Source organism: Bufo gargarizans, chromosome 11, assembly GCF_014858855.1.
Source record: "Bufo gargarizans isolate SCDJY-AF-19 chromosome 11, ASM1485885v1, whole genome shotgun sequence".
In the NCBI taxonomy this organism is placed as follows: Eukaryota; Metazoa; Chordata; class Amphibia; order Anura; family Bufonidae; genus Bufo; species Bufo gargarizans.
The window spans coordinates 46,139,485-46,158,380 of NC_058090.1; the positions used below are offsets into that span (position 1 = coordinate 46,139,485).

At 44.4% G+C, this 18,896-nt stretch overlaps 1 protein-coding gene across 1 annotated transcript in view; it reads left to right on the forward strand.

Moving 5' to 3' along the window:
* The window catches only part of EIF2AK4 (eukaryotic translation initiation factor 2 alpha kinase 4), a 111,160-nt gene that overhangs the window by 36,274 nt on the left and 55,990 nt on the right, over window positions 1-18,896 (forward strand). Inside the window, 2 exon segments of the mRNA XM_044271659.1 lie at window positions 2,796-3,202; window positions 5,786-5,849. Of these exon segments, the coding sequence (XP_044127594.1) occupies window positions 2,796-3,202; window positions 5,786-5,849 (471 nt within the window).

Here is an 18,896-nt window from a genome sequence, read left to right on the forward strand (position 1 = left end):
AATACACCTGGTTTAACTCGTGTAGCTTTTAAGTAAAACCTTGCATTTTAAGGCTTCCTACCCTGTGCACCTTTAAAAAAAAACAAAAAAAACCACTTCCTACCCTGTGCACCTTTCTGCTGTTCCCGCGCAGTTTTCTTTTTTTGTTGGTGCACAAGTTAGGGCCATTGGGGTTGTTGGCTTCTAGGCTGCACAAACCCTTTAATTTGTCTTTGATCTGAGAAAAAAGTGTAACGTCAGGTTATTGAAAAATCTTAGTTCCATCCATAAAATGTCATACTAATGCTCTCCACAAATTCTATACAATTCCTTTAGAGTACACGCGTACTGTGTGGATTGCACACAGATTTTTGTGTGATGAATCTGCAGCATAGGGTCGATTCACACATGGCGGATAAAGCTTTCTTCTACTACACGCGTAACTTAGTAAATACATTGAATTAATTATTGCATTGCACCCAAGTTAGTTTGTATTATTGTGCAAAGCTGCATTCACAACCCTGTAGTCTCTATGATGGCCTTGCACATTAGGCTACATTCACACTTAAAATGGGCACACTGAGTTTTTCATGGCCATTCTGTAAGCAGAACCCAGTACTAATAATGCCCAATTAGTGCTCCCCCAGTTCTGCTTGTGTTAAAAAAGGACCTGCACTCCCAGCGTGATGAAGTCACCATGCGCGCCCAGCTTTAAAAATGGCGTCTGATGGCAGTTAAAAAAACATCCATTACACAGCCGTTTTTTTTAACCGTCAGGTGAATGTAGCCTGAGGCTACTTTCACACTGCCGTTTCTGGGTCCGCCTGTGAGATCCGTTTCACGGCTCTCACAAGCGGCCCAAAACGACTCAGTTCAGCCCCAATGCATTCTAAATGAATAAGGATCCGCTCAGAATGCATCAGTTTGCCTCCGTTCAGCCTCCATTCCGCTCTGGAGGTGGACACCAAAATGCTGCTTGCGGCGTTTTGATGTCCGTCTGATGAAACCGAGCCAAACGGATCCGTCCTGACTTACAATGTAAGTTAATGGGAACGGATCCGTTTTTACTGACACAATATAGTGCAATTGAAAACTGATCCGCCTTCCATTGACTTTCAATGTAAGTCAAAATGGATCCGTTTGCATTATCATGAACAAAAAAATAATAATAATAATAATATATATATATATATATAATATAAAATATATATATATTTTTTGTTCATGGTAATGCAAACGGATCCGTTCTGAACGGATACAGGCATTTGCATTATGGGTTCGGATCCGTCTGTGCAGATAGTAGCCTTAGAGAGCAGTCAGCAGTTCCCTCTCAAAATGCCATACACATTCGAGCGCTGCTTAGCTACGCATGCATATCTTCACGGCCGGCAAATCTCCAGTGTTGTACAGTACCAGCAAAGTGGATGCGATTTTAAGAAATATAATCCACATACTGCTTAAAAAAATCTGCAGAGACATGCAGTGTGGGTTTGAAATTTGCAGCATGTCAATGTAATTCAATAGATTTTTATTACGGATTTTATTCTTTACATTAAAAATGGTAGAATCTGGGGCAAATACAACAAAATGTGCATCAAATTTGATTTTGTCCATATTTTGAACACCATTTTAGACTTGTTATATATACTGTAGATATCGAATGTATATGAAAGATTGTTAGTTTACAAGAACTTTGTCTCCATACACATTAGATGAACATTGGCTGGACCTGCCAAGTTGGGTGGGGCTGGCCGATCATCTACTGTGTATGGATGTGCCCAACTGCCTCCCCCTCCCGACCACAGACGACAGGTAGAAGAAGTCTTTGGCGTGTTGCATTGTTATTAAGGGAGAGCAAGCCGCTGCCAGTGTCGTGCCCACTTATTGCTTAGCCAAGCAGCACTTGCATGTGTATGGGGGGGTAATGGCTGATGGCTGTCTCAGGTGTATGGCCATCCGAGAGCCACCAGAATTGTGAATGCAGCTTTGCCCAATCTACAGAACTAAACATAGGGGAAGAAAGATGCTGCATTCGCCCTCCGAGAGTCGGTGAGGTTACTTTGGACATCAGGGTACATGGGATGGGGGTAGGAAAGGGGGTAGCTTTTTTGTGCATAAAGCGGCTAGTCTTTACTGTCCTCATCTCATGTACCTTAATGTCTGACTAAACCTAAGGGAGTGCTGCATCTTTCTCCTTATTCATGTTGGGTTTAAGAGACTTTCCTAGTAGAGGTCTGTATCGAACTGGGTGAAAAGGAAAGGATCATATATTATATTGTACCATTCATTAATTTTCTTTTGGCATTTGGTAAGTTACAGATTTGATATAAAATCTATATGTAACATATGTGAAGATGGTCAGTTACTTGAAATGAAAACTGCAGTCGTGTGTGATGTGTATTACCCTAGGTTTCTTAGTGGGGTGCATAGCACAGAAATACAAAGAATGCCAAAAAGTGAATCTGTGCCCTCACTACACCTCTTATGCCTGAACAGTGGATAGAAGACCAGATAAAGTATCCGTTATACGTGGACTGTTCACTTAGAGGCCTTTGTGCTATTTGACAATCCTTAGAATGAGGTTAATAACCCCTGCTTCATCTGAGAGCCACACCAAGATAGCCCTCGATGCAGGAGGTCCGCATGCACCACTACGTGTGGACGGTATCCACGAGGAGAGCAGTGGTCTTACTTGGCTCATGTGACTTAATCTTGAAAGAATTCCACAATAGATGCAAAAACATTTACCCCACGTGGCCTGTTAAGTGAATTAACCGTGTCCTAGCATGCTCTGATATTTCATATGTTATTTTCAGGTTCAGAACAAGCTCGATGGCTGCTATTATGCTGTCAAGCGAGTTCAGATTAATCCTGCCAGCAAACACTTTAGGAGAATTAAAGGTGAGGTGACGCTGTTGTCTCGACTGAACCATGAAAATATAGTGAGGTACTACAATGCTTGGATTGAGAAGCATGAAATTCCATCTTCCAGTGCCTCTAAAGCGGAAACGCCAGTAGACAAAAAAGTGGTAGTGAAGCCGGAGCTGGTGGTGAAAAATGAGTTTGGCCTCGCTGACGACATAGAGGCCAATGCTCCTGCCCCCATAGTGACCAGCTCTGTGGAGTGGAGCTCATCAAGTGCACGCTGCAAGAAATCTGATCAGGATTCAAGTGACGATGAAGATGATGACGACGAAGAGGGTGTTTTTTCTCCATCATTCTTGTAAGTTGATTAAGCACATATTTAGCAGATTTGTTTTCATTGCTTTAAAGGTTTATTCCCATGATGTAATGGCATTATATATCACGAGGATATGCCATAACATTATGATTGTTGGGGGTCCGACCTCTAGTGGGTTACCCAGCATTTACAGCTTTTAAGACACTACCTCCTTAATTAGTGCTGTGCCCCTTTGTTTTAAGGATTGATGGGTGTTGGGCACCTATCAAAATAATGACATACTAAAGAATTCTTCCATTTTAATCAGTCTTCATTTATTTTTTTAAATGCTTTATAAAGCGTCTCTGCATACAGACAGAAACATAATCCCTTGGTGTATCTTCTTGTGCCAGGTTGTTAATCAGCTGTTTCTGGGAAAACTGTTGGGTGACGACCACAGCACCCAGATGTCAGAACAGCTTTGCCATTCATTTCCATTCTGTGCAGTAAATAATTGGGAAGACAGAGATCAAAGGCATTTTCCCACAATTGACATGTGTCTTCTATCCACAGGATGGGTGATAAATGTCTGATCGCTAGGTGCCCCACCACTGAGATCCACACAGTCATAAAAATGTTCCCTTCTCATTGCATGACCAAAAGGATCAGGAGTTTGAACGCATGACTAAAGGGAGCAGGAATATGGGTCTTGATAATCTATTTGACTGTCAGAAACAGCCGTCCGCTTAGCTCGGATGGCTCTGTCTGGCCTGAGTGCTACAAACAAACAAACATAGTGTCACTTTAAAAATTAAGCTTATGATGTTTATGTGCATTTGAATAAATTTGCCCCTTTTATCTTGTTATTGGCACTTTCAGGTTGAGGGACAGACTGGTTCTAGTGGTTTTTTTAGGAGTATTATTGTTGGAAAACCCTAGAGCAGGTGTCAGCAACCCAGCTGTTGTGAAACTACAACTCTCAGCATGCTCCATTCACCTCTATGGGACCCCTTCCTCACCTGCAACACTGTTGTGGTACTGAGAGGTTATCCTGGCAGCCGGTGGTCTGATAATAGCATGCTCTTAAAGGGTTTTTCCAGGATTGCGTCTATCCTCTGGATAGGTCATTAACATCTGATCGGTTGGAGTCCGACTCCCAGCACCCCCGACAATCAGCTTTTTGGAAAGGTGGTGGAGCTTTGTGAGAGCGGAGTCCTCTTCACAGCATACGAAGTACAGCACCGTACATAGCATAGCGGCTGTGCTCTGTGTTACATTGAATGGTACTATGCTGCACCTAGGCCATGTTGACCAATGAACGTGATGTCACGGGCCTAGGAAGAGGCAGCGGCACTTACTTGAGCGCTGTGGCCTCTTCAAGCAGCTGATCTGTGGGTTTGCTGGACATCGGACACACACCGATCAGATATTGATAACCTATCCCGAGGAGCTCCTGGAAATCCCCTTCAGGTTGGGTTTACACTTTTTAGTAAAAACGGCAACATTTTCATGCGGTAATTGCCCGCATGATTTTTACAGGCCTAACACATTTATCTACATGTTCCACTTGTAAAAAATGGGTGTGAAATTACCGCCTTGCACCACTGCAAAAATTGTGGTAAAAATGTGTACGTTTTTAACTTATTATTTTTTTTTTTTTTTTTTTTTTATCTTAACATGTAAACTGAGCCTTAGGTAGGTTGTCATCAAGCCGAAATCGGGTGTGGATCCTGAAAGGATAGAAGTCTTTAGGGCGCTATTACACATGCAACTTTAGCAGCAGTACGCACCTGAAATTGCCACTTGAAACAAAGGTGCAGATCGAGTGCGACCTGGCAAGTAGCGGTAACTGCTGTGTGGTACCCGTGGCTCAAGCACTTGTTATAGCACCCTTTTTGGCTTGGTTCCACTTACAGGTTTTTTTGGTGCAGTTTTTGAAGCCAAACCCATAAACTGATCATTAATGGAGGACATTTATATGAAATCATGCATTTTCACTTCTTGACTCCACTCCTGGCTTTGGCTTAAAGGTGTTATCCCATGAATAATGTAAAAAATGGAATTCAGACATCATTATAGTCCATGATAACCTCTTTCTAACAAAGCTAGAATCAGCCCTGTACCTCACATGGATCCAGAGATCTCCCCATTCTTTGCTCTGCTAGATTTATATCAAGTGTCTTTTTTGCTGCAGCTCAGGGGGCGTGTCCATGCTCTCCCTATCACAACTCAGGGGGCGCGTCTCAGCTTTCCCTATCACAACTCAGGGGGCGCGTCTCAGCTTTCCCTATCACAGATCAGGAGGCGTGTCCATGCTCTCCCTATCACAGCTCAGCAGGCAGTTGAAAGATGAAACTGAGCATGTGGGCCTTCTCAGTGAGCAGGTCAAAGAAATAAGAAATTAAGTGGTGCTATACAGATATGTTTTATTGAATAACTCAGTGGCTATACAAACTTTTTAATTACATGCAATTACAAAAGTGTTCAGCTCCAGGTGCTGGTTTGAAAACTGTAGAATATTTTTAGTGGGACGACCCCCTTTAAGAACTGTCAAAACCTGGACATGTGACAGCACCCACTGTATGTGATAGATATATACCATTATCCAGCTCTGAGAAATTGACATTTTTTTTCCCTTTTGAACAGGCCAGGAACAGACTCTGATAGTGAGATTGTTTTTGAAAATGAGGATGAGAACAGTCCTGATCAGGTAATGACTGCATTTAACCCTCACCGTGTCTTTGATTAAAACCTGGTTTCATATCTACATGTTAATTTGCCCAGATTTTAGAAATAGTGTGATGGACAGCAGTAAGTGATGAATGTTCTCTAGTAGTGTCTGAGGCTGCTTGAGAATTTAAGTGCCATAACATCTTTTTCATTTTAAATGTATTTTCACCTTTACAACCAATGAAGCAACTTTTCAAATAGATTGTTTAAAAGTATCCTACCAGCATGCCCTGGCAAAATCGGAGGAATTGTCTGAGAGGACCTTTTAACATTACCTTATGGTACCTTTTTATACGAGGCAATGATTGGTACGAGTCTTTTCTTGGTGTAGTGGAAGTTTCAGCAATGATCCTTTTTAGACGTGCTGGTTATTAACAAAATCGTAATTTTGATTGCATATTCCATTGTTTGTAAAGCACACTGATGCATTTTTTTTTTGAATCAAATCATTTTTATTGAAAATTTTAAGAAAGCAAAATCAGGGTTCACAACCACCTTATGCCAATACCACCATCCAAATACGATTCTATCATAGAGCTCACCACTGACAAAAATGACTCTTGCGAATACACACAATATTCAATCATGAGTACATGAAATGGCATACAAGATACATCCCCCATAATCTACTAAGAACCCTGATCATAACAAAGTTCCCTAGACTAACATGTTAACACCCCCCCCCCCCCCCCCCCAAATGAAAGGAGTACTACACCTTCTATCCTAGTTTATAGCACTAGATGAGTGTAAGACAACCATTCGTTCCACAACTTGTCAAACTTCTGAGGACAGCCACGCTTAACAAACACGCTCTTCTCCAATATCAACATGTCATTCACCTTCCTTTCAAACTCTGCAATCTCTGGCGGACTCCCCTGGATCCACCTCTGCGCCACCAGTTTCCTGGCCACATATAACAGTCTACCCACCGCCACCTTAACTAACTCGCTTCCCCCAATCTCAGCCACATATCCCAGCACACACACCTTAGGATCTTTTTGCAAACTCAGCCCCAGCTTACGGTTAATATTATTCAACACCTCATCCCAATAGCTACTTATTTTTTTTTTAAATCAGATCTTTTTTATTGAAAAATGTACAAAGTAAATGCACACTATAGCGTGTCACAACCAATATGACATACAGACACATTATTCAGCAAATCTGGTAACACACAGGATACCAATCCATGAGTAAAAATCAAATTTATGACAGTAGGAACTTATCAAGCAGCAGCTTGTATATACATGAGATCATACCTCTCCTTGCCCCCCTGGACAGAATCTGGTGCAATGCAGCATCTCTCCCCGCCATCACAGTCGTACCTTTAAATGTGGAATTGTGCGCATGTCGCACCTGAAGATATTTATAAAAATGTGTTCTAGGTAGGTCATACAATTCCTGAAATCTGGTAAAGGACATGAACTTCTTTTCTTCCAGAAGGTGGCCCAACCTCAGAATACCCTTCCTTTTCCACTCCCCAAAATCAGACAGAGAGAGGAATTCCGGCAGCACGGGATTATCCCACAATGGAGTGTATTCCGTGCTGCCGACAACCCCCCTTAGGATCTTAACCCTGTTCCACACAGAATGCATCAAGTAACCCAAATCTCCCAACAGACCATTCTTCCCAGCTCCCCTAGTCTCAAGAATCATCATTAGGTCCTTAGATGACAAACAATGCTGAAACAACTGACACGACACCTCACTCGACTCCAGTTCTATCCACCCTTTAAAATGTTGGCATTGTGCAGCCAGGAAATATACCCAGGGGTTTGGCACTGCAAGGCCCCCTTCCATCTTAGGATACTGCAGCGTTTCAAGCTTAATCCTCGGTTGCCCCTTCCGCCATATGAGCTCCCTGAAAATAGCATTAATTGGAACAAATTTGGACTTTGGCAGCCAGACCGGGGAGTTATGTAGAATATAAAGCAGCTGAGGCATCAACACCATTTTAATGAGATTGGCTCTTCCCGCCACCGACAGATACAATTTATACCATGCCTTAGCCTTGTTCCGAAATTTACCAACCAGCGGGTCAAAGTTAAGGCGCACAAAGTCCCGGATTCTAGGCGATATATGGATACCCAAATACTTAAAGGACGCTACACATGGAATATTTCTGTCCCTCACTATCTGCGACTGCCCCTGCCCGTCCAGCAGCATAATTGCCGATTTACTCCAGTTAATAGTCAGACCCGACAGGGCACCGAAGCAGTCAATAATTTTCATAGCCGCTTCCAAAGATGGACCAGTGTCCCCTAAAAAAAGCAAAGTGTCGTCTGCGTACATCGCCACTTTATTATTAACTGTTCCATACCGGAACCCCCGAATGTCCAGTGACTGACGAATCGCTGCAGCTAACGGCTCAATCGCCACTGCAAATAGCAGAGGCGACAGCGGGCACCCCTGTCTGGTACCCCTGCCCAAGCAGAACTTGGGAGATACCCCTCCGTTCGCCCTGACACATGCCTTGGGATTAAAGTATAGCACCCGGACCCAGGATATATACTCATCCCCAAACCCCATAAACGCCATAACTCTCCACAGAAAGCGCCACTCAATGCTGTCAAAGGCCTTGGCCGCGTCTAAAGAAAGGATAGCTCTATCTCCAACATTCTCAGCTGGCATTTGAATACTGGCAAACACTCTTCTGATATTAAGTGACGTCGATTTCTGAGGCATAAAGCCGGTCTGGTCAGAGTGTATGATAGACAAAATCACTTTAGACAGACGCATGGCCAATACCTTTGCAAGCAACTTAACGTCAGTGGAGAGTAACGATATCGGTCTATATGAGTCTGGGAGAGAATGATCCTTGTCTGGCTTAGGAATGACTACAATTAATGCCTCCTGCATAGACGGAGGAAGCACCCCTCCCTCCTTGGAATAATTGAATACCTTCAGAAGTTCCGGGAGTAACACATCCGCGAAGGTCTTATACACTTCCGCCGGAAGCCCATCTAAACCCGGAGCCTTGTCATTAGCCATAGCTGCCAACGCCGCCCTCAACTCTTCTAGCTCAATCGGCTCCTCTAACCGCATACTGTCCTCCCTGGAAAGCTTAGGAAGATTCAATGTGGTTAAAAATGCGTCAATATCCTCTTCCGAACATGTCACCTTAGGAGCATACAGAGAAGAGTAAAAATTATTCAATATGTTCAAAATGTTGTCAGTATCACGCCTGAGGACGCCATCAGCATCCAGCAGGCCAGGTATGCATTGAGACCCCTGTTGCGCTTGTGCGATAACCGAGAGCATATGGCCCACACACTCCCCTTCAGTAAAAAACTGCTGCCTATAAAACAGTCTTTTCCTCTCTGCTATTTCCAAGAGGTGACACCTCAGTTCCTCCTTAATATGAAGAAAAGGTCGGCACTCCTTCTGGTACAATTCTCAAAATTTTATTCACCACTTATGGATAGAGGTGACGCGCGTTTCGGCACGTGCAAGTGCCTTTCTCAAACTCATGCAAATGGCAAATGGCAATGAAATGAATACCAAGACATGTTTAAATAGCCCGCCCCTCATCACATGATCGAACTTCAGGTCATCTGATTCAAGCGTCATGTTGGCAAGGCAACCAAGGTATGTTTACTAACATCCGAAATACACACATGGATGCGATCCCTCTGTATCATCAGGGATCGCAAGTTCAGTTACACTGTGGAAACACATAAAGGATATGAAGACAAAAGTTCTCATTGATACGAATATAGACGGGTAATTACTCGCAAGATCAATACATATATATTCTCATAGGAAACTGCTGACCGCGTACTCACGATTCAACCCTTTGGGTGTCAGCGTCTGTAGGCGGTGTATCCAATAGGCTTCACGTTTTAACAATAACTCAACCCTATTTCCCCCTCTTCGGGGGGGTAATACCTCCTCGATAATCTGAAACCTAAGCTGGGCCACATTATGCTTTTGTTGCGAAAAGTGCAAAGGAATTGGCAATAATAAATTTTCATTACGAATGGTCGATTTGTGTTTCGCAAAACGATCCTTCATTCTCATTGTAGTCTCCCCTACGTAACAGAGTCCACATGGACATTTCAATAGATATATAATGAAGGAACTGTTACATGTGAAGTGGCCCTTTACGGGAATTTGTTCCCCACTATGCGGATGTGAGATATATGGGCCTTTTATTATGCTGGAGCAGTGGATGCAGCTTAAACAAGAGAAGGTGCCCTTCCTGACAGTAGAGAATGTCATTTGTCGGGGGCCCTTTTTAGCTGTACCTACATCTGCTCTAATAATTTTGTCCCTTAAATTATTTGCCCGCTTGTAACATAGCATTGGGGGACTTTGGAATTCTGTAATCCGAGGGTAAGACCTGGTGATAATATTCCAATGCCTATTAATTACCGCCCTAACCCGGTTAATCCAAGGATGATATTGTATAACTAGGGGAAGTTTTTTAGAAATAATATCGCGTTTGATTGGCAATGTTTCACATTTATTACGTTGATCCGTAAGTAGCCGTTCGGGGTAGCCCCTTTGCCTAAACTTATTGGTCATTTCTCCAAGGCGAATATTCCGAGTTGAGGGATCACTAACTATCCTGCTGACCCTTTTAAATTGAGAATAAGGAATAGACCTTTTCGTTGCCGGTGGGTGATTGCTATCATAGCAAAGTAGGCTATTACGGTCTGTGCTCTTAGTATATAGATCTGTTTGACAAACTCCATCCTGACCCTTTATGACCCAAGTATCCAAAAAAGGTATTTTAGAGAAATCTGTATGTGCCGTGAATTTTAATTCGGGCCATATGTTATTTATAAAGGAAAAGAATTCTTGTAGGGTCTCAATGTCGCACCGCCATATGCAAAAAACATCGTCTATAAAACGCTTCCAAAAAATGCAATGCTCTTGAAAAAATAAATGAGGATATATAAAATCCTGTTCAAACTGAGCCATATAGCAATTTGCATAAGGCGGTGCGACATTTGACCCCATCGCGGTCCCACGGCACTGTTGGTAGTAAGTATCTTGAAAAAGAAAATAATTTTTGGTCAAAACTATGGTCAGGAGGGCAAGGAAAAAATCTTTCTGTTGAGATGTGTATTCACTGTACTCCAACATCTTCCCTACTGCGTAAAAATGGGCTTTAAGTCGTATAGACCGGAAAAAACGTTGGAGATCCATGTCCAAATTAAAGGTGTCAAGAGGTGCAGTGGGGCTAAATGATAGACCCCTCTGTAATAACTGTATTTGAGCCACATTCAAAGTCTTAGAAGACAGGTTTAGAACTAAAGAATCGGGCGTACCTGTGAGCGAGTCACTCGCGGTGCATCTACTTCTCCGATGATGGCGGCCGGCTCTCCTGGTGTTGGCTTTTTTGGCCGGCGTCGTCTCCCTAAAAAAGGTTGTTGGCCAATTGTAGATTCGCTCCCAGATCCTGAGGATGAATAGCCTGCCCTGCGGCCTGGGCGTCTGAAGTTCTGAGTAGCCGTACCGGACTTGTCTTGCCACCGGTATACACGATTGGTGGAGTAGTCCTCGGTGTCCCGAATATACTTGTTTCTTTTTGTAGCTTGGATTTGTATCCTTAAGTCTGTACATTGTTTCTCAACTTTGGTTTTCAGTATTTGTAAATCCTCTGATTTAAGACAGTCTTTTAATTGGATTTCAATGGAGTTAATAGCTTGCTTGCTATCAACGATAGCTTGATTAAGGTGTTCAATCGTTAGTGTAATCAAATCCAGGGAGCACTTGTTTAGAATGTTGGCGAATCGGGTACAATATTCCAAATTATCACCAAATAGCGTAGGTCTGAGGTTCACCCGAAGGCCCCGTGGTATCCGTTGTGTGCGGTAATATTCCGCAAGTGTTGCCGCGTGTAGCTCTAGAGAGATCAGATGCTTGGATTCCTTTTCCAAATCACGGCTTCTGAATTCACTCGATGGAACCTTCAAAAATTCCACTGATGAGTCCACTTGCGCTACTATCCGGCGTGCCTGGTCATCGTCGTAGCTGAAGGTATTCATTTGTGATGCCGCAGCCTGTTGCATGGTATGCGTGCACGCTCCGAGAAGACGTAGTATTTAGAGATGAAAATCGGGCGGCACTGCAGTGTGGGTGCACGATCCGTGGGTGTCCCCCAGGTACTTAATATGAAGAAAAGGTCGGCACTCCTTCTGGTACAATTCTCAAAATTTTATTCACCACTTATGGATAGAGGTGACGCGCGTTTCGGCACGTGCAAGTGCCTTTCTCAAACTCATGCAAATGGCAAATGGCAATGAAATGAATACCAAGACATGTTTAAATAGCCCGCCCCTCATCACATGATCGAACTTCAGGTCATCTGATTCAAGCGTCATGTTGGCAAGGCAACCAAGGTATGTTTACTAACATCCGAAATACACACATGGATGCGATCCCTCTGTATCATCAGGGATCGCAAGTTCAGTTACACTGTGGAAACACATAAAGGATATGAAGACAAAAGTTCTCATTGATACGAATATAGACGGGTAATTACTCGCAAGATCAATACATATATATTCTCATAGGAAACTGCTGACCGCGTACTCACGATTCAACCCTTTGGGTGTCAGCGTCTGTAGGCGGTGTATCCAATAGGCTTCACGTTTTAACAATAACTCAACCCTATTTCCCCCTCTTCGGGGGGGTAATACCTCCTCGATAATCTGAAACCTAAGCTGGGCCACATTATGCTTTTGTTGCGAAAGGGGTTGAATCGTGAGTACGCGGTCAGCAGTTTCCTATGAGAATATATATGTATTGATCTTGCGAGTAATTACCCGTCTATATTCGTATCAATGAGAACTTTTGTCTTCATATCCTTTGTGTTTCCACAGTGTAACTGAACTTGCGATCCCTGATGATACAGAGGGATCGCATCCATGTGTGTATTTCGGATGTTAGTAAACATACCTTGGTTGCCTTGCCAACATGACGCTTGAATCAGATGACCTGAAGTTCGATCATGTGATGAGGGGCGGGCTATTTAAACATGTCTTGGTATTCATTTCATTGCCATTTGCCATTTGCATGAGTTTGAGAAAGGCACTTGCACGTGCCGAAACGCGCGTCACCTCTATCCATAAGTGGTGAATAAAATTTTGAGAATTGTACCAGAAGGAGTGCCGACCTTTTCTTCATATTAAGTACCTGGGGGACACCCACGGATCGTGCACCCACACTGCAGTGCCGCCCGATTTTCATCTCTAAATACTACGTCTTCTCGGAGCGTGCACGCATACCATGCAACAGGCTGCGGCATCACAAATGAATACCTTCAGCTACGACGATGACCAGGCACGCCGGATAGTAGCGCAAGTGGACTCATCAGTGGAATTTTTGAAGGTTCCATCGAGTGAATTCAGAAGCCGTGATTTGGAAAAGGAATCCAAGCATCTGATCTCTCTAGAGCTACACGCGGCAACACTTGCGGAATATTACCGCACACAACGGATACCACGGGGCCTTCGGGTGAACCTCAGACCTACGCTATTTGGTGATAATTTGGAATATTGTACCCGATTCGCCAACATTCTAAACAAGTGCTCCCTGGATTTGATTACACTAACGATTGAACACCTTAATCAAGCTATCGTTGATAGCAAGCAAGCTATTAACTCCATTGAAATCCAATTAAAAGACTGTCTTAAATCAGAGGATTTACAAATACTGAAAACCAAAGTTGAGAAACAATGTACAGACTTAAGGATACAAATCCAAGCTACAAAAAGAAACAAGTATATTCGGGACACCGAGGACTACTCCACCAATCGTGTATACCGGTGGCAAGACAAGTCCGGTACGGCTACTCAGAACTTCAGACGCCCAGGCCGCAGGGCAGGCTATTCATCCTCAGGATCTGGGAGCGAATCTACAATTGGCCAACAACCTTTTTTAGGGAGACGACGCCGGCCAAAAAAGCCAACACCAGGAGAGCCGGCCGCCATCATCGGAGAAGTAGATGCACCGCGAGTGACTCGCTCACAGGTACGCCCGATTCTTTAGTTCTAAACCTGTCTTCTAAGACTTTGAATGTGGCTCAAATACAGTTATTACAGAGGGGTCTATCATTTAGCCCCACTGCACCTCTTGACACCTTTAATTTGGACATGGATCTCCAACGTTTTTTCCGGTCTATACGACTTAAAGCCCATTTTTACGCAGTAGGGAAGATGTTGGAGTACAGTGAATACACATCTCAACAGAAAGATTTTTTCCTTGCCCTCCTGACCATAGTTTTGACCAAAAATTATTTTCTTTTTCAAGATACTTACTACCAACAGTGCCGTGGGACCGCGATGGGGTCAAATGTCGCACCGCCGTATGCAAATTGCTATATGGCTCAGTTTGAACAGGATTTTATATATCCTCATTTATTTTTTCAAGAGCATTGCATTTTTTGGAAGCGTTTTATAGACGATGTTTTTTGCATATGGCGGTGCGACATTGAGACCCTAAAAGAATTCTTTTCCTTTATAAATAACATATGGCCCGAATTAAAATTCACGGCACATACAGATTTCTCTAAAATACCTTTTTTGGATACTTGGGTCATAAAGGGTCAGGATGGAGTTTGTCAAACAGATCTATATACTAAGAGCACAGACCGTAATAGCCTACTTTGCTATGATAGCAATCACCCACCGGCAACGAAAAGGTCTATTCCTTATTCTCAATTTAAAAGGGTCAGCAGGATAGTTAGTGATCCCTCAACTCGGAATATTCGCCTTGGAGAAATGACCAATAAGTTTAGGCAAAGGGGCTACCCCGAACGGCTACTTACGGATCAACGTAATAAATGTGAAACATTGCCAATCAAACGCGATATTATTTCTAAAAAACTTCCCCTAGTTATACAATATCATCCTTGGATTAACCGGGTTAGGGCGGTAATTAATAGGCATTGGAATATTATCACCAGGTCTTACCCTCGGATTACAGAATTCCAAAGTCCCCCAATGCTATGTTACAAGCGGGCAAATAATTTAAGGGACAAAATTATTAGAGCAGATGTAGGTACAGCTAAAAAGGGCCCCCGACAAATGACATTCTCTACTGTCAGGAAGGGCACCTTCTCTTGTTTAAGCTGCATCCACTGCTCCAGCATAATAAAAGGCCCATATATCTCACATCCGCATAGTGGGGAACAAATTCCCGTAAAGGGCCACTTCACATGTAACAGTTCCTTCATTATATATCTATTGAAATGTCCATGTGGACTCTGTTACGTAGGGGAGACTACAATGAGAATGAAGGATCGTTTTGCGAAACACAAATCGACCATTCGTAATGAAAATTTATTATTGCCAATTCCTTTGCACTTTTCGCAACAAAAGCATAATGTGGCCCAGCTTAGGTTTCAGATTATCGAGGAGGTATTACCCCCCCGAAGAGGGGGAAATAGGGTTGAGTTATTGTTAAAACGTGAAGCCTATTGGATACACCGCCTACAGACGCTGACACCCAAAGGGTTGAATCGTGAGTACGCGGTCAGCAGTTTCCTATGAGAATATATATGTATTGATCTTGCGAGTAATTACCCGTCTATATTCGTATCAATGAGAACTTTTGTCTTCATATCCTTTATGTGTTTCCACAGTGTAACTGAACTTGCGATCCCTGATGATACAGAGGGATCGCATCCATGTGTGTATTTCGGATGTTAGTAAACATACCTTGGTTGCCTTGCCAACATGACGCTTGAATCAGATGACCTGAAGTTCGATCATGTGATGAGGGGCGGGCTATTTAAACATGTCTTGGTATTCATTTCATTGCCATTTGCCATTTGCATGAGTTTGAGAAAGGCACTTGCACGTGCCGAAACGCGCGTCACCTCTATCCATAAGTGGTGAATAAAATTTTGAGAATTGTACCAGAAGGAGTGCCGACCTTTTCTTCATATTAAGTACCTGGGGGACACCCACGGATCGTGCACCCACACTGCAGTGCCGCCCGATTTTCATCTCTAAATACCTCAGTTCCTCCTGTCTGATTTTCAAGGCACTGCTAGTTAGGGTAGATGGATTCAGCACAAATGCTTCCTCCGCTAGCTTCATGTTATCGTGTTTCTGCAGATCAAGCTCTCTAGATTTAGATTTAATCCTATTGACTGTTTTAATAAGGGAGCCCCTGAGGAAGGCCTTCATCGCCTCCCAAACAATTATCGGAGATGCAGTCCCCTCATTTATACAAAAATACTCCCTAAGGGACTGAAGCAACTCGGACGGGTCACCTATCAATTTCAACCAAAAGGCATTCAATCGCCAGTATCTAACCCCCGGCCTGGCCGCCACAGAAATATCAAGAGCGATACTAAATAAGGAGTGATCTGATAAGGTTCTAGCCAGATACTCCGAACTCTGCACCAGCGGAAACATATGGGCATTCACCAAACCCAGATCAATGCGTGACAGGGAACCATAAGACGAGGAGCAGCACGAGTACTTCCTGTCCAGGGGGTGGGTCTCTCTCCATACATCCATCAGACCCACTTCCCGGAGTAATCTTGCAAATGGGGTCTCCCCCGTACTACTACCACTAGGTGTGATCTGGCATCTATCAAGCGAACTGTCAAGTACATTATTAAAATCGCCAACTATTAACATTGGAAGTTCTGAAAATTCTGCCATAAACTCCATGAGCTTCCTCAAAGGCACCGAGGAAAATGGCGGGGGTATATAGATTGTCGCCAGCGCCATCCTCATCCCTTGGACCACACAATGCACTCCTATAAACCTGCCCTCCTCATCCACACATACCCTGAGGCACTCAAACATGACATTCTTATGAACTAGGATACTAACACCCAGGGGAATGCGAGGAGAAGACGGAATGCACCGAATACCCCAACCACGGCTTTTGCAGAACATGTATAGATTGTTTAGTCATATGCGTTTCTTGCAAGCATACTATTGCTGGCTGATATCTAGATAGGTAACGGAACAGACCATGTCTTTTTGTAGCATCCGCCATTCCCCTCACATTCCAGCTAAGTACTCTCGTAACAGGTCCCATAAGAATGCATACATAAATAAAAGCACAATTGAGAGTCACACATCCCCACCTCCCAGCAGCTGCAAGGAAAAACAATGTTAATCACCAGAATACAGTCTCCTAACTCCACTCCAAGTCCCCCGTATAGGTATGAGAGGACTGTACGTTTCAGCACCTTAGTATTGCTGTCAATAGTACCCCTGACAGTATTACCCCCTGCTAACCACAACTCCCCTCCCCCCCCCCCACCCAAACATCCCACCCCACAAAGTAAACATATGCAGCATATGTAGAATCAATATTGACTCTGGGGCCAACCTTGCGAACCTGGCCCAACAGCGCCTGAAGCAGCACAGCATCCAGCAAGATACCATGTGCAGGCACATTGAAAAAGTGGGGAGCAACCGAGGGCGTATGCTCTACCCACAAAGTGTCTCCAGCAACCGGCCAGAAACAGAAATAAAATGTCCACAACGGTGGGTGGACAGTCCAGGGGACATCAGAACCTCAATCAGGAACAGGAATGTCCATCAGTCTCAGGTGTCCGTTGAAGGGATCCTAAGGCGGCGCTCATTTTGATCCAGCCACTTGACCGCAGCGTCCGGGTCCTCAAAGAACACAGCGGATCCAAACGCCACCACCCTGAGCCTTGCCGGGAACATCATGGAATACTGTACTTGCAAGTCTCTCAGTCTCCGTTTAATCTCCACAAAGCGGGCCCTCTTCTTTTGTACAGCCGACGAGTAATCCGGGAACAGGGACACCTGAACCCCATTAATTTTCAAATCAGGATGAGACCTCGCAGCCCTCAGTATAGTGTCCCTGTCTCGATAGTGCAGGATTTTAGCAAGTATTGGGCGTGGCGGCCGCCCTGGCGGCAGGGGCCTAGTGGGGACCCTATGTGCCCGCTCAATCGCATAGAGTGCAGACAGTCCTTTATCACGGAATTTTTCTGCGAGACATTTTTCAATAAATTCAGTCGCCTCTGGGCCTTCAGACTTCTCAGGAATGCCCACCAGTCTAATATTATTGCGGCGGGAGCGATTCTCAAGGTCGTCAGTCTTTGCATAAAGCGCCTCTATATCTTTTGACGCAGCCCTGCTCACTCTCTGCAGGGTAACAGCCCCATCTTCCAGGTCAGAGACCCTCCTTTCTACTTCTGAGGTGCGTTCAGCCACCTTATGCAGGTCATGCCGGATGATGGATATGTCCGCTTTTAGGCTTCCAATGTTAATGTTCATGGACTGGAGGGTGACATTGCAACTAGCTATAGCTGCCATCACGTCTTTCAACGTGGGTTCAGGGGCAGTGACCACTGGCAGGTCTTTACCAGTGCAGCACAGGCCAGGACTCGCCCCCCCCCCTCCTGCTGAACAGGGGGTTGTTGGTCTTCATCACAGGGGCCATCCTGCTCCCCTAAACCTTCCTCCACTGGCGTCAGGGTGTCATCTCCCTCTCCCCACACATGACTGGGGGACCGCTGTGACCTGTGAGCAAAGCGCTCCAGCCGCGCTGCAGCTCCCTGACTCACCGCCGCCCTCAGGTCAGGCCAGTCCTCCTCCTCGGCGCCATCTTGGGACCGGGTCTCTCTCTCAGGACGGCTCGGCGTCTTGCCTCTCTTCGCGGGCATAATGTCGGACTCCTGCGCCGGACCACCTCCCGGATCTGTCCCCTGCACCTCCGATGAAATCCAAGGCGATTTGCCACCGTGTCAGATATAAACGAGCAGGATAATGCCGGAGCTGATGCGGCGTGCGACCTACTCCATGCGCCGCTAGGCTCCGCCCCCTAATAGCTACTTATTACAGAGCATGACCACAGCATATGCACCAGATCCGCTCCTCCCTCCATACATTTCGGACACCTATCATCAGTCCTGACCCCGATTTTTCGTAAAAATACTGGTGTTTTATATACTCTGTGGATGATAGAGTTGTGATAATTTCGCCTGCTCACTTAGAGACACTCTGGGAACTGCATCTAAAATAGCATCCCACTGATCCTTCGAAACTGCACCCAAATCACCCTCCCACTT